At 45.4% G+C, this 16,129-nt stretch overlaps 1 protein-coding gene across 1 annotated transcript in view; it reads right to left on the bottom strand.

Annotated features, from left to right (window-relative positions):
* The window catches only part of PLA2G4A (phospholipase A2 group IVA), an 869,302-nt gene that overhangs the window by 742,587 nt on the left and 110,586 nt on the right, over positions 1–16,129 (bottom strand). The window contains exon 2 of the mRNA XM_086956164.1: positions 11,504–11,644. Within this exon, the coding sequence (XP_086812290.1) occupies positions 11,504–11,536 (33 nt within the window). The 5' untranslated portion in view covers positions 11,537–11,644. The remainder of the gene's footprint in view (positions 1–11,503; positions 11,645–16,129) is intronic.

The raw sequence follows: 16,129 nt of genomic DNA, 5'->3' as shown, positions 1-16,129 counted from the left end.
GGACGTCAGTGTAAGCCTGGGTGATGCCGAATGAGAGAAAAACTCACTGCAGTGCTGCTCTCACAGTTTGACAAGGAAAGATAACACAGACCTGGCTGTTTGACTGAACAGATCACCACGCAGCAGCTAGCACCAACTCCAGCGCCTTGAGACCCTCGCGGGTGATTTGACGCGCTTTATGAATGACTGATCGATTGTTAAGTAGCAGGACAGTCTATCACGCCCTTCTCATTATTAGTGCGGCTGTTGCACGTGTTTCCACGTCTTCCCTCTGCACTTTGTAAGAAAGCATTTCAAATAAAAGAAACAAGCATTGGAAATGCAACAGGTCTCGCATTTGAAAAGTTGGAGCTATTGGTCTTGTAAATGACAAATATTTTATTTATTTGTTGGTTTTTAAAATAGCTAAATTGATAGCTTTGTCATTTACAATGCCAATAGATATAACTTTTGCGAATGTGACACCTATAGCATTTGGAATGCAACATTGCTAGCCATAAGTGAAGGACTCTAAAGGAGTGCAGGAGTAAGGGACCGTGAGAGAGGCTTACCGGTGGAATGAAGCTGAGAGGAGTTCAGCGCTGTATGCAAAGTATAACAAGTGTCTAAGGGGAAAGGAATTAGACAGTTAATTACGGTCATATTGCCCAAAAAAGGGGCTGCCATTATTGCGGAAAAAACTTACCACGAGGTGGGGCCAAGGGGAGTATTGAAGACGTCTGTGAGGAGAGAGGGGAGAGTGAACTGGGGTATCAATTACAGAGTGTGCAGTGAAAAAAGGGTGCTCTAATAAACGAGCTTACCAGCGGGAACAGTGCCCTTGAAAATTAATATTTGTACCAGCTGTTTAGTTCGCACAATGTTTGCAGACAGCCTCAACTTGGGTCGGAGCGGTACCCTAGTGTCTAGCCTAGGGAAGGGGCGGGTTTGTGGTAGTGAGGTCTACACATCTAGTTAAGGTTTGGGGGGCGTGGGGGTTCTCATGACGCACCTTAGGAGTAGATTAATAGAGTGTTAAGCTCACCTGTGGAGAAGTGTGTAGTGGGTAGGTCAGCTGGCAGGTACCGTGGCAGGAGAAAGAGTCACCCAACACGGAGTTGAAGTCATCCGAGGTAGAGGGCGAGTCTGCCCTAATCGTCAAACAACTGCCTAGATAAAGGAGGATCGCTAGAGGAACACGTACAGCAGCCATCTTATCCGTCTCTGTGTATGTTGTTACTGTGTTGATGGTATAGACTTCCGCGTAGACATAGAAGAAGGTACTAGCGCTCAAAGAGAACTCAAGTATGCGTGAATGAGGCGACCATGTTTGTGTGCGCATTTTGTAGCTTATGAAAACAAGGTACATAACAGAAAAGTTGTGAATATGAAAAAATTGAAAATCTGAATAAAAAATGTAGTGCTTCAATACATTTTCATGTTTAAAACATTTTATGAGCTTTTTTTTTGCGCAGTTAGCCTTAATAATGTATGCAATATTTAATCGCTATTTTCAGGCAACTTCCTGTGCATGTTCAGAGAATCGGAATAGTACATTTTCATTGATTAGGGTAGTTTGAATTATCGACCAACTATATACGCCAGTCATATTCAAGGGCTGAAAAAGGTAACACACGTTTGCTGAACGGGTTGCCTTAGGAGTTTACGGTGGTGCAACTGTATTATTTGATTGGCTTCTTTAGTCGGCGAAATCTGGCCGTGCTATTTTATAGAGCCAAGCGTGGATGTTCAGCATCGGTTCTGACGCTTTACAAATATAGCAAGGGAAGACTTGATTTTAACGATGGATAAATTCGTACCCTAGAAACCCTAAAGGTATGGAGCTAATGTTGGAAAAAGAAATACGTAGAAAATTACTATTTTACCCTAGCGGGCATGGTGTTACACAGATGCCATGTAATGTATTTCGAAAGGCTGTAAAGAAACCGGCGCAAACTAGCTTTGGGTTATGTTGCAATTCTCTCTCTTCTCTGAGATTAATACGAACGCGCGAAGACGAAAATAGGTACCAGCTCATTAGCTGTTTGTTCCTGAGCGTTAAGTTCGGAGAACCGTCTGAACTCCGACGAAGTTATGCGCTTTGCAGTAAATGGGAAATCCTTCGAAGTACTCAAAACTATTTTCGCAGTATTCTAAAGAGATGCTCGCGCATCGCCGAATTTCATGTAAAAAATAACTCAACTCCAGCTCAGAGCTCAGTATTAACAATGTGGTGAAGCCAGATCACTGATAGATGAATTACTATTTTACCCTAGCGGGCATGGTGTTACACAGATGCCATGAGTGTAATACCTCAAGACAGACCTCGCTGTTTGTCTTCGGTACAATTCAGGCCAGTGTGCTGAGATTAATACGAACGCGCGAAGACGAAAATAGGTACCAGCTCATTAGCTGTTTGTTCCTGAGCGTTAAGTTCGGAGAACCATCTGAACTCTGACGAAGTTATGCGCTTTGCAGTAAATGGAAATCCTTCGAAGTACTCAAAACTATTTTCGCAGTATTCTAAAGAGATGCTCGCGCATCGCCGAATTTCATGTCAAAAATAACTCAACTCCAGCTCAGAGCTCAGTATTAACAATGTGGTGAAGCCAGATCACTGATAGATGAATTACTATTTTACCCTAGCGGGCATGGTGTTACACAGATGCCATGAGTGTAATACCTCAAGACAGACCTCGCTGTTTGTCTTCGGTACAATTCAGGCCAGTGTGCAGGGGGCGGAGCGGGGAGAGGTGCGACACGGCAGGCAGAGTAGGAGGAGGAGGGGGGAGGAGAGTAGGGGAAGCACGGCCTAGCGGCCGTGCAATCAAGAAGTGAGGGGGCGGAGCTGGGGAGGGGAGCTGGGGATGAGAAATGCGACGTGCGATGAGGGAACTGATGTGCATGCGCTTTTAAGCTCAATGCGCATGCGCATTGAGCTTAAAAGTCACGGGCACTGCAAGGAATCGCCACGATTCCTTGCAAGTTGGATAAAGAGTGGATAAGCCCCCATAGTCTCGCTTGCTCGATGCGCATGCGCATCGACAGGCGAGACCTAAAAACAACAAAGCCCTTCAGTTAGCAGGTATTCTGGTGCAAGTATGCCAGAAACAACTTAAATACCCACCACCTAGTGTATACTCGGATGGGGTTAGCAGCTCAATTATAAAGTCACAGGTAAGTGAGACTGCTAACGGGCACCCCTCGAAAAGCACCCAATCCGAATGTTTCAAAATTGTATTTAATGAGTCAGACGAGCAGCTATCGCTTAAATCTGCTAGAAAACCGACGTCTCATGTCCCTGGTAACAGTGGGTCTGCATGTTCGACCCACCCGTCTTCTATTTCTGGTGTCTCCCTAAAATTCCATAGACGTCCTCCATGCCCCATAAAACCAACTTCTAAAGCATTCGTTCGTTGATATGTAATGTTAACTCCAGTATTACAACCCAACTTTCCCTTTTCACCTTTTTTATGCTTGGCAAAGCTTTTCAGAAATGCAGTGTTTTTTGTAATCTTTGCCTTTGTTTTCTTCCAAAACGTCAGGCGCTTTATTTTATGCATTGGGCTGAAGGTCACTTCACACTACTTTTTTTTTACTGCATAGCAGAACTCTTGCAGATTTGAATTCATCACATGTGTTTTATATGCACGTTTGCTTTTTGTTTATTATTTAGTTAAATGTAGGTTTATTAAAAACGTTTGTCCATATAAGCGTTACAAAGAATTTCAAACAAGTAAATAAATCATCAATATATCACATCATACAAAACAATTATACTAAGACAACGTTCATAAAGTGTAATTTTTTTTTAGCTTTAATACAATTACTCAAAGAGACTGAGTCTCACACGTTATGAATATCCACCACAAATTACTTTTGCATTTCACTACACTAATTCATCCCTAATCCTTTATGGATTTTGGTAGTAGCGTGCTACTCGACGAAAAAGCACTTCAACACCCCACCAGGGGTAGCAAGTGCTATATAAATGAAAACCTTTTTCTCTCTTCTAGCCCTTCACTATGCTTCTCAATCCAAATAACTAACTAACATCTCCTCCACCACACAAATTACTTTCATATTTCACTATACTAATTCACCACTAATCCCTTATGGGTTTCAGAGTAACGTGCTACTCGCCGAAAACGCGCTTCAACGCCTCATCAGGGTTAGTAAGCGCTCGAGTTGTAAACGTCCTTCACATTAGCTCTAGAATGAGGAACGTGAATGTCTTTTCCTCCACAGAAGCAGATTCCAGTTCTTCCACCAGAAAGATTTCACATTCAGGTAATATTATCAAGATGCAAGAGAAGAAGTTCCCTTGGCTGATTCACTTTGATAGGTTCACAGGAGCATATCTGAGGTCCCTCGAGCACCAGCAAATGCGGGAGGGGTACCGTTATTTGCTTATTTAAAACAAAAAATTGGAGAGGGGGGGGGGGGTGGGGGGGGGACACGTTTCCTGGCATTGAGCTGTGTTCCTACGCCCTAAATGGCACAGCAGTTTCTGTCCCCCAAGGGGGGCAGATTCTTTTTTTTTTCTATAACCCACCCTCCTTAGGAGAGGGCAGAAAGCTCACTAGAAAGAATGGGTTGAGCGTGGCCCACGAGGCATGACCCCCCACGGCTAAAGGACCCAAGTGTCTTTCTGTTCTCCAGCGGGGCAGAAGGCACACTAAACACAAGTAATATTTTTACATTTAAAAAAATGGGGTGGGCAGCCCATTCTGGTATGGAGCCATGCCTTTACTCACAATCAAAACCCACTGGATGCAAAGGATAGCTCAGATCGGACGCTGTACGTGGGGTAGGTTCCAACAGCCAGGACCGTGCGCCGCCGAAGGTACCATACCTTGACAGCCGGTCCCACGGGAGCAGACTGCGGGGTACCTTAGGGATTTCTCTGGGGTCGCAATACTTCAGCAGGACCAATCGGCCTGCGTTCCGGTATAACTTACTAAAGAAGGTTGTATACCATATTGCAAGTTTTAATTTAAATTTTTTCACTGTGTAGTACTATTTACCGAGGTCCTGAGGAATTGCCACCATGGCAAGAAATATGTCGACCTAACCAGAGGGTAGTAGTTAACAGGCTCAGATAGATTCAGGGCATTTATCTCCCTTCCCACCTTTTAATCAAGGGAGTCTACCACGTGAATAAATTAGTTTGTGGACTGACCCACCTTTTTTAATCTCACCTTTTCACGTCACGACTACACCTCCCCGCCCTCTCACACGCATGCACCATATGGCCGGAACAAAAGATCTCCGATAAAGAGCCCCGGTTTCGGGAGCCCGTCAGATATTGCAGCGCCAGTCTGACGAGGAGCAGAACCCATATGATGAAGCATGACACCTAGTTACCTGGGTGTGTGAGGGTTTTAGTTCCAACAAGGGGATTCCCCCCTTCTGTCTAGTACACGCACTTCTTTTCTTTCACTCTTCCCGGGGAACTCTGTACCCTTTCTTGTGTTAATAGCTCAGAAATGGGTCTTGTGTTTATGGTGCCACGGGGCTCCAGCTACATGCAACTGACAAGCCCCAAGTAGGATGAAACTGGTCTGGGGTTGCTTGTGGTACCTTCACAAGGGGGCCTCACCTGGCAGTTCGGGATGAACTATTCTGTGCGAAGCAGGGTCGGTACTGATGTGCATATGGTGAGCCTTTGCTAGAGTGGCATGGTTGGCGAAGAACGAAAGATACTAGGAATTTCAGCATTTTTCCCATGCTGAAGTTAGTTGAGGTGACCAGCCAAACAGGAGTCAGAGCGGTTTACTCACTGTTTTGAAGTCCAACTATTGTTATTTACAAAAGCATGATATCTCAGAATTAGCCACAACATGAATAATGTTTTCAGTCACCACTGGGACTAAGTAAGAGCATTTATCTCCCAGTAACTTCAAATCAGACTAAAATTACAGCTAGAATTTGTGAAACATGACTGTCAATAAATTATTAATAAATTATAGAGTTACAATATATTGTAACTCTATAAACAACTAATTTCTAAGTGCACATTTTCTACCTCAAAACATACTGTATAAAATCCCCTTCATATTCTTTTCAGAAGCTACTCAGTGTCATTGTGGTCAGCATATGCATAACCGTCACTAAATATAGAGATATCTAAATTTCCTTCCTTCAGCAGCAAGTGTACTGATATCAAGCTGCTCTCTGCACCTCTGAGACTATCTCTAAATACCGCAAAGCTTTTGTGCACTCTGGCAGTGGAACTGCCGCTGTAAATCAACGGAGGCATGGGCTTTGCAACAGGTAAAGGAATATGGACATGGGAACCTTAAATAGGGACTCAGTAGAACTGATGCTAGAGTTGTGGGCACTTACTTGCAGGAACTGGCAAGGCAGCTGTGGAGGAGTCTGGGGTCTTCTGAACCTTCAATGTGGTGTTGGGTTGGATGATGAAGATGCAGTAAACCCGCCAGGTAGGAGAGCTCAGGTTGGTGACGCAAGATGCAGGAGGAAGCTGAGGTAGATAGATGGTGGAGCTATCGGTGCCTTCCCCAGCACTAAAGGAGACAGGATGGCCTCTAGAACAGGTGGACTGTGAATGGGATCTTACCCAACGCTAGGCAACAATGGTTGTTTCTCAAGTATGAGGATGGATCTAATCCATAGAGAGGACAGCAGGGCATAAGGCATAACTGTGGGGTTACTACAAACCAAGAACAAAGTAGGGTGGTTGCTGCAGCCATGAAGAATTCATATTCTGCACGAAGAAAGCTAGTAAGATCCTGGAGCTGAAGTGCACTTACACGGCAAAAGATGGACAGTGGAAATGATTGAACTGCAGAAGAATCTTACAATGTAGTGCAAGAACTTGAATTTCGATCTTCTGGACAGAATTTGAGCTGGATTATCAAATATTTGGACACTTACAAAACAGGGGGGAAGGTTAGGTGGATTCTGGTATGAAGTGTTCTGATCATTTAGAAGAAGTGTGGTGGATTCTGAGTTTGGGAGACTCACACCTTGTAAAAGATAGCCAGTGTAGTGGATGCTGCTTATGGAGTTCTAGCCCTGCACAATGAAAACTCAAGTGGATGTTGTGGCTGTGGTTGAGGCTCTGACCCTGCAGAATATGAGAAGTGGCGGACTTTGGAGTTGTAAAAAGGGATTTTACTGTGAAAAAGGAGAACTGCAATGCAACCCGGAGGTATGCGATTCTTAACCCGCAATGGGCATCTATGGTGGATGTGGAGGCTGTCTTCTTACAGTGCAGGGTGGGAGCATACTGACACATTTGCTAACCAATGCAGTGCAATCTGGCAAACAGTCTATATCAACGCCCTAAAAGTAGTGTAGTTGCTATTCAGTGTCAGGTTGTTAATAACAGTAGTGAAGGGGCCTGTCTAATCTATTTATTATTATGCCTCTTTTGCTTTTCTTATTGGTTTTGCAATGCTAGATCCTTATAATGGAGAGCTGTGCATTCAGTGCATTAATTTGATAATCACTCTGCATAATGAAGGCTCTGACTTTTCAGGAGTGGCCAACACCGTCCCTGCAGAGACTTTGGTCTCAGTGTATTGTAGCCTCAGACCACTTGTCATCAGGCAGAAGTACATATAAACTCACAATATGTACGTCAGCGTGTGAAAAGGTAGTGACCTCACAGGGAGTGATCTGACAGAGCAAGAGAGCACTTTGCTGTTAGGATGAGAACCCTCACTCACCTAAGGGTGACATGCTTCATCATTAGGTTCCCTCCTCACATTGGGGCTGCAAGGTACCCAGCATGGGCTACAACTCCCCAAGAAGGAGGGGGAGGAGCGGAGGTGTTTTGCATATCAAGATAAGCAATGTAAATGTACTATAGTGACTGGCAGAGTGCAAAAATAGTGTTGTTAAAACTATCTCACGGTGGGCGAAAATGATCCTTTATTCTGGTTGGATATAGTTACTAAAAATAGAGTGGACAGGGGTAATGAAACTACCCTATCTGATGTGTTCAACATGTTTCTGCCACAAAAGACTCAATTAAGTTCAAAGGCCTATGACACAAGTGTTGGATTTGGTGACAGACACAGTTGACACGGGTACACATGTATACCCCTGTATAAGGGAAGGGTTGTCACATGAGTAATTGTGGTTTATTTATTTTTCAGCGTTATAGGCAGACCCTACTGCATTGACAGGTCACCCAAATAACCACCAAGTCAAAGGCATGGCTGGTCACAAGATTTTATTAGCAGAGTGACATATCTTTTTGGTCCTGACTAATGCCTTTGAACTTTATTGATTCTTTCCTGGCAGAAACATGTTGACCACATAAGAGAGTGGTTTCATTTCACCTGCCCCCTCTATTTTTAACTCTATCCAATGGGGGCACCAGAATAAAGGACCATTTACGCCCACCACAAGATTGTTTTACTCTGCCCCTCACTATAGTACCCTTAACATTGCTCATCTTGATATACATAACACCTCCACTCTTCCCCTCCTTCTTCTTCTTGGGGAGTTGTAGCCCACATGGGGCACCGTGCGGTCTCAATGTGAGGAGGGAGTCCAATGATGAAGCATGTCACCCTTAGGTGAGGGAGGGTTCTCGTCCTAACTAGTCAGATCACTCCTCGTGAGGTCACTACCTTTTCACATTCGGACCACCTGGACGTACACATTGTGTGTTTATATTGATATAGGAGCAGTAAGTCTTTGGGAGGTTTAAGCTCCAATAAGACCCTAATATGGGTTTACAATCAGACAGAAGCACACCAGCAGACTTTTTAGATCAGATACCCCTCCTTAAAGACATGGAGGATGATGAGCTTCTGCGTGTGTTCCCGAGAGTGTACTAGGAGGGCCACATTCTGCGTAAACAAAGGGTGAAATGGGAAAAGCACAAGGGCACAAGGTACACAAGACAGAGTCCCAAAGCTCACACTGATGGTGATCTCTTTAAGGAGGGGAAACATCAGGTTTCACTATATGCCAAATCCCTAAAGCGAGCCTCTCCCTGCAGCATCCCTAGTATTTGAGACTTCTCCATGCATGTCATAGTACCTCAGACAGTTGCATTATTCACTTACTTTATGGTCAGAAACAGTTGACTCTTATTCCAAAATATTGCTGAAGGATCAATATGCTTAGTTATAGGTGAATGGAACTGAGGGGATGGAGAAAGCAAAGACAGAACATCTTTCTCGGGCTCCTGAATCCAAATAAACAGAGGAAAATAAATAAATAACAGTCTAACACAATACATTATGGGAGGTCACAGAAACTACCAGGGCTGTGCAGTGGATGGAACATCCCAGCACAGAGAAAAATTGTTCCCAGGTGAACACTGCAAATGCAAGGAAGAATGAATTACAATATATGAGTCGTGTATGATTAGAAACTACTGACAATAGCTTTAAAGCAAGACCATGTTCCAGACAGGGGGCTGGGTAAACTTCAGGAATTCACTTTGTGTTGAGATGGCATTCAGCAAAGAAACCCTACAAGGAAAGCATGGTAGACACAAAATGGTGTCCAACATGAAGAATGGGACACAGGAGTAACCCTTGCCTTGTAGCCAATCAAGAAGAAAAACTCAACTGTAAAGGCTAGCAATATCAGATTTGTGCTAAATCGAGCACAAAAAAATCCCTGAACATTTCTTCATTGCAACTTATTTAGTGTTTGTGATAAAAATAGGTCAGGTGCAATACGTTTTGGCTCTGGTTTCCACCTTTTATTGTGACTTTACGATCTAACCACAGTATCGTGAGGTGAGTGTTATTCCAGGGAGATTGAGCTGGGCCAGGGCGTCCCTCAGGGTTCGTCCCTGAGCCCAACTCTATTTAACATTTACGTCTCCCCCCTAGCGGCCATTGTGGAGGGTCACGGCCTCCGCCTGGTGTCCTATGCCGATGACACGCAGTTGGTCATCTCCCTATCACGCGCGCCCGGTCTTGAGGCAGACATCTTCAGGAATTGCATGAAAGACCTTGCTGCCTGGATGTCTGCCAACTGTTTAAAGTTGAACGGGAGCAAGACCGAGGTGCTCGTGGTGGGGGGTGTACCGTCGGCGTGGTCGTCGGCGTGGTGGCCACCTTGTTTGGGGGAAGTCCCCGCTCCCTGCCGTGAGGCTAGGAATCTGGGCGTGTGGGTCGATAAGGACCTCACCTTTGGCCCACATGTCGGTCGGGTGGCTGGGGTATGCTTCAGCGTTCTGAGAGCTCTTAGGAAAGTCTTAGACCTGCTTCCCATCTCTGCTCGTCAGACGCTGGTGCATGCCTTGGTCACCTCCCGACTTGATTATGGGAACCTGCTCTATCTGGGGGCCACAGGCAGGGTCATCGGTCGCCTGCAGGTTCTTCAAAACGCTGCAGCGCGGTTGGTCCTCAGACTCCCCAGGAGATCTTCCGCCAAGCCAGCCTTGCGAGCGCTCCATTGGCTCCCCATTGAGAGGAGAGTAAAGTTTAAGGCCCTTGCCACCTGCCACCGTATTTTGTATGGCAAGGCACCTCTCCCGCTCCAGAGCCTAGTAGCCTACTACGAGCCTACACGCAGTCTTCGGTCCTCGCAGGTCGGGCTGTTAAAAGTACCAAGAATATTTAAAGCTCGTATGGGAGGCAGGTCCTTCAGATACCTTGCTCCCAAATGCTGGAACAAACTGCCACTGGAACTTCGGCTTGAGCCATCCGAAATCCAGTTTAGGAAAAAACTTAAAACTTATCTTTTTCAGTAGATAGCTGGGTTAGGAGGAGGGGGGACAGTCATTCCACTTATCATAGCGCGGGGACACGCCAATGGCGTAACCAGGCGCTTAATAAATGTCCAATAATAATAATAATAATAATAATAATCGCTATTTTCCCTAACCTCATAATGGATACAGTAGCAATAATAATGGGCACAAACCAGTTCATGACCAAATTTACCATTATGTCCAGGTTTAAATGAGACCTTTAGCGCACATACTACCAGACGGGGTGAGGACTTCGCCTGAATTGGTGTGATATATGGTCACTGAACCAAGGAAAGGCAGAAACATTCCTATGATTACGACTTCATAAATGGGAGGCAAATGCAGACATTAGGAACGCTCTAGCTGTGTGTGAACAATGAGTCCCACTAGAACTAGAGATCAATAAGTGGCGTGTAGACTTCCAAGCAAGTGCCCTGCAGGATCAACAGACATATCCTGGAAACCGAGATGCAACAAGAAGCCAGGAAATGTGGAAAGGAATCTAAAAAGACACCCAAACACTGGTGGTGGCATACATTGGAGGTCTTTCCCTTTAAGTGGACATGGACCCAATGAAACCTCGCCCCCTCATCGCTGCTTTTTCATTCGCTGCTCATCAATACACGCTTATCGAGAAGCAGAATTTGCCGAAGGATTCTGAGCTCTGGAACCTTGAAACAAATGCATCTGTGTAACAACAACGAGGAGCATTCACCCCAGAGATTGCAAAACTTGTATATAAGTTCACAAGCCAGTGTTTACATGCACATTAGTATGAACACAGCAATACAAAGGCAACGTAGAACCAAAAACAACAAATGAGCTTACTATAATGTTCTGGTACGGATCGATGGAAGCCATTCTTGATGCCCGGTATGTAGCTCAAGCGAGCTCCAGTTTGATGGTAGGCCTCCACTGTTTTCAATTGTGGATGTATCCCGTTGTACGACACAGCAGCAATGACCAGACCTGCCAAAACAAAGAAAACCTCTTAGTTCAGCTGCTCAGACAGGTTTTGCTGGGAGCATGAATGAAAACACCGCATTTGGCAGCCTGCCCTGGGGTCATTCAGTGCAATCTGTCGCTGAATCATGCTTCATACAGCAATGAGGTCAACCATTACTCAATTTCCACATATCATTTTTGTGACAGGAATGGAGAGAAACTATTCCGCTCTTCCCTACGGATAACAAAAGTCAGGCGAACACATGATTCGTCACCTTTAACAGGTCCACAACCTCAAGAGAGAGGGCAGCGACTAGCCACAACAAGAAAAGCAACTCTCCGACTACACCCCACACCTCAGCCAGAGGCTTTTATTCAACCACACAAACATGACTGTTCACTTCCTCTACAGCATTAAGTGGAAAAATGAACTATAATTAAAAAATACATGTACATATTTAAGCACATATTTAACATTTCTGTAAGCCAGCATGATTTTAAGTTTTGGAAATAGAAGAAGGTACATTGTTCATTGGATAAACAATAATTGTTCGTTTTGATCGGAGATTCATTCCTTTGTAGGGTGCATTGTATAAACAATTCGTTGCTCATTTCCGCTTTCTCATCCAAAACATACCATTCCTCCCATGCGCCCAACCATCCGTGCCACTTGCCCAACATTTCCACACAATCTCATCTAAAACGACATGACTGGTGCTCCACTACCTAAAACTCGAGTCCAATAATTCCTCTCATAAATTTGACTCTCTCTTCCACATAGCTAAATTTGTGCTAATGTCAGCCTACCCGATCAGGAGATACTGTACTTCAACCAGTGATTTATCTGTGCAGCAGCCTGTATCAAGCATGAGTAAATTCTCTCCGTCAGGTTTGAAACCTGAGGTATATAGCTTACAAACAAATCTCTGGCGCAGATGTGCAAACCAACGAACCACCTACGCAGCAATAATATACCCACTATTCACCACAAAATGCCGTAACTAATGTCGGACGTGCTACAGTATATTGGTAATTAAACAACAGGGGGTGGTGATGGACAGAGTTTCTGAATTAAGCAGAATACTCTCACCCAGTCAAGAGATCAGGGCTTAATCCAACACCGTTTTTTAGCTCACTGCACCATCCCAGCTCAGAACCAACGAACCACCTACGCAGCAATAATATACCCACTATTCACCACAAAATGCCGTAACTAATGTCGGACGTGCTACAGTATATTGGTAAGCATGGTCACAGTATGTATAAGACAACTTCACTCCGCATACATCATCAAGGACTCATTCAAACGTGTGGCTCGATGCAGTTAGTGGCACAAGTAACTCGGCCTTTAGTCACTCAGAATCATTAGTAACTCGATACGGACTCATTATCATCAGTGTACCAGATTGATCAGTGTTTCAGTATTAATGATGCTCTGTATTAACAGCGATTCAGTATCATAAATAACAGCATTTCATCATGAAGGAGAGAACGTAACACTGATCATATGCATGCTTCGAGAACTACAGCGGTTTGCAAAGCTATCCTGCGTTAAACACCCCCTACACGACAGACACGCTTAAAATGCCTGCAAGCCAATGCAATGATTGGAGGATTAAAATTGACACATTTTATATTAAAAAAAGCAAGGAGGGGGTAAGAAGGCAAGGAGGTGGACTAGACCCTCTTCTAGTAACCACGTGAGACCAAGCCATTGTTAGGACAAGAAAAATTAGAACTGGCGAAAAATGCCCCAAATTAGCATTCTATGTTACACATGTATGGATTAAAAATTGGTTACAGCTAACCAGGAAAGTAGGGTGCAGGTATTCATTTGTTTTGTGTGTCTTTTGCTTTCTTGCCATAAGTGTGCTGGGTATGCCCTTTACCTGGGCCCCCTGCTCACTGTGCCACTGGATTCAAGCTAGCCTGGCTGAGGAGGGGGTAATACCCTGAAACCGGTCCCAAGATGCTTGTTGCTGGTCCAGAGAGGACCTGGCTTGGCAATTCGGGCTGGACTGTTCTCATAAGTAACAGGGTTAAGACTGATTTGCAAATGGCTTGGTCTACACTGGGGTGGCATGGTGAGCAAAAGAACAATGGATTTAACCCAGATCTATCGACTGGCGTGAATGTTGGATTTGCTCTGCATTCGGTCCATCATTTGTGTGTCTTTTGCATTGATGCTGGGGAGCAGGTAAGATATGCAATTAACAAGGTACTTATCTTTGGTAATGCTCTTTCTTGCAGAGAGTGGCATAACATTAGCCCCCGTGGTGCGGGGGGCCCCAAGAGGACACTGTGCTTGAGTTGCGGGCCCCTGGACTGAGCTCCTGACTGGGTCTGGAGCGTGGTGGTGGCCGCACCATGTACTCTGCAATGGGGCCCCCTCAAGTTTCATTAAGCCACTCTTACAGATTCTCTACCGGCAGATTCCTCACTTTAGTATATCCCCCCAGGTGCCAGATAGGAGCTGGAAAAACTTTTCTCCAGCATTGATGGCACTGTGCAGTTCAGAGTAGACTCCATACCGCCCAGGAAGTGATGGAGCAGATCAGCATAAAAGCGCCACCACTGTTGCACGATTGGTCTGTTTCCCCGCACAAATGGGCAAGTTTTTCCCATTTGTGCAGGAAAAACCTCTCCAGGCGGGTGGGCCAAATTTGGGCTGTAATGTGCATGCACTGTGTGCGCAAAAGTTTGAACTTCGACGCCACCCATGCCCTTCTTATTATTGCAGGCAGGCTATTTAGTGTACACGTCCAAGCCCCAGCATGACAGGCCGTCAATCATTGATAGTGCAAAAGCACTTTCAATGACGGCTTTGAGGGTATTGGTTTGTCCTGCCCTGTTGAACCATCAGTCATGAAAGGCAGAGACATCTGCATGCAGCAAGAAGAGCACCAGGTAGGGACAGGCGGTGGAAGGAGGCTGGGAAATGCATAGCTATCAAGTGTTGAGATTACTTAAGTGTGACATATCCATAGTTCGTCTGGTTATGTGTGACATTTGAATTTGTATGTGCGACAGAGTGATACCGAATAGACAACATATAACTGAATAGAGAACAGTTAGGCCCGAGAAGTGAGCTAAATTCCCCCAATTAGCCCATATTGTGTTATCAAAACGATCTCAAAACTGACCACTCATCTTAACCCGTTTACTTCAGCCGTTATTTATGCGCAGTGCGGGCGTTCTAAGGAGTGGGCGGGGCCGTGTCAGCCGTTGGCTGTTCGCAGCACCAGCCAGGTAGTGCTTGTGGCGGTCAACGGCCGACGGGAGCACGGAAGGGGTTAAAGTGCTCATGCAAGGTCACAAACATGCTTACATTTGCTACAAAGCCACCTTGTGAACACGTTAGGCACCTTCATATTTATTTATTTATTTATTTGAGGTTTTATAGAGCGCGGACCAGACCCGTGAGGGCATCAGAGCGCTTAACAGGTATACAAGAGCCATAGGAGGGAAGGATATGAAAGGGATACAAGGGTTATGTACATTATGTAGAAAAAAAAATAATCAAACCAGGCAGTCTCAACTTCGAGATACATTTTAGGATAAAGCCAGGTACAGTTAATATACAAGTAAAGTTATTAAACAAGAGAGTAGGTAGTCTCAGCTCCCGGATTTGAAGCCCTAAGGGCCGGGAGGTATCATTCGGGAAAGTCAAGGATAAAGTCATCATGTGGGGTGGTGCAAGGTCGTAGAGTAGGTTCAAATGTGGTCTTTAGGTAAGGAATTTGTCCATAAGGAACATTTTGGTCTCCTTTCTGAAGCTAGCAAAAGTTGACAGTCTTCTGATGGTTCGCGGGAGAGAGTTCCATATTCTTGGAGCGGCACCAGAGAAGGCCCGGTTGTAAGTTTTCTTTTTCCGAAAACGAGCTGGTTGGAGGAGAAGGGCTCTGGCAGACTGAGTTTCTGGTCCCTCCGGATATTACGAGTTTCTGGGAATCAATCAATCAAGAAATTTGTATAGCGCGCTACTCATCCGGAGGGTCTCAAGGCGCTTGGGGGAGAGGGGTCCGCTACTGCTCGAAGAGCCAGGTCTTGAGTTGCTTCCTGAAGGCGAGGTGGTCTTGGGTAAGACGGAGGTGGATGGGGAGGGAGTTCCAAGTCTTGGCTGCCAGGTAGGAGAAGGATCTTCCTCCCATGGTGGCTCTTCGGATGCGTGGAAAGGCGGCGAGGGCGTGGCTGGTCGATCGTAGCTGACGGGTGGGAGTGTAGAAGGTCAGGCGGTTGTTGAGGTACCTGGGGCCCAGGTCGTGAAGGGCCTTGTGTGCGTGGGTGAGGAATCGGAACGTGATTCTCTTGCTGACGGGGAGCCAGTGCAGGTCTCTCAGGTGTCCGGAGATGTGGCTGTGTCTGGGGATGTCCAGGATGAGTCATGCGGAGGCGTTCTGGATGCGTTGGGAGTCTTTTCTGCAGTTTGGCTGTGGTTCCGGTGTAGAGGGTGTTTCCGTAGTCTAGTCGGCTGGTGACGATGCCTGTGTGACCGTCTTCCTGGTTTCG

Source organism: Lissotriton vulgaris, chromosome 1_1 (assembly GCF_964263255.1).
Source record: "Lissotriton vulgaris chromosome 1_1, aLisVul1.2, whole genome shotgun sequence".
NCBI lineage: Eukaryota > Metazoa > Chordata > Amphibia > Caudata > Salamandridae > Lissotriton > Lissotriton vulgaris.
The sequence above is the reverse complement of the archived record's forward strand: the minus strand, read 5'-3'. Positions and strand labels throughout refer to the sequence as shown.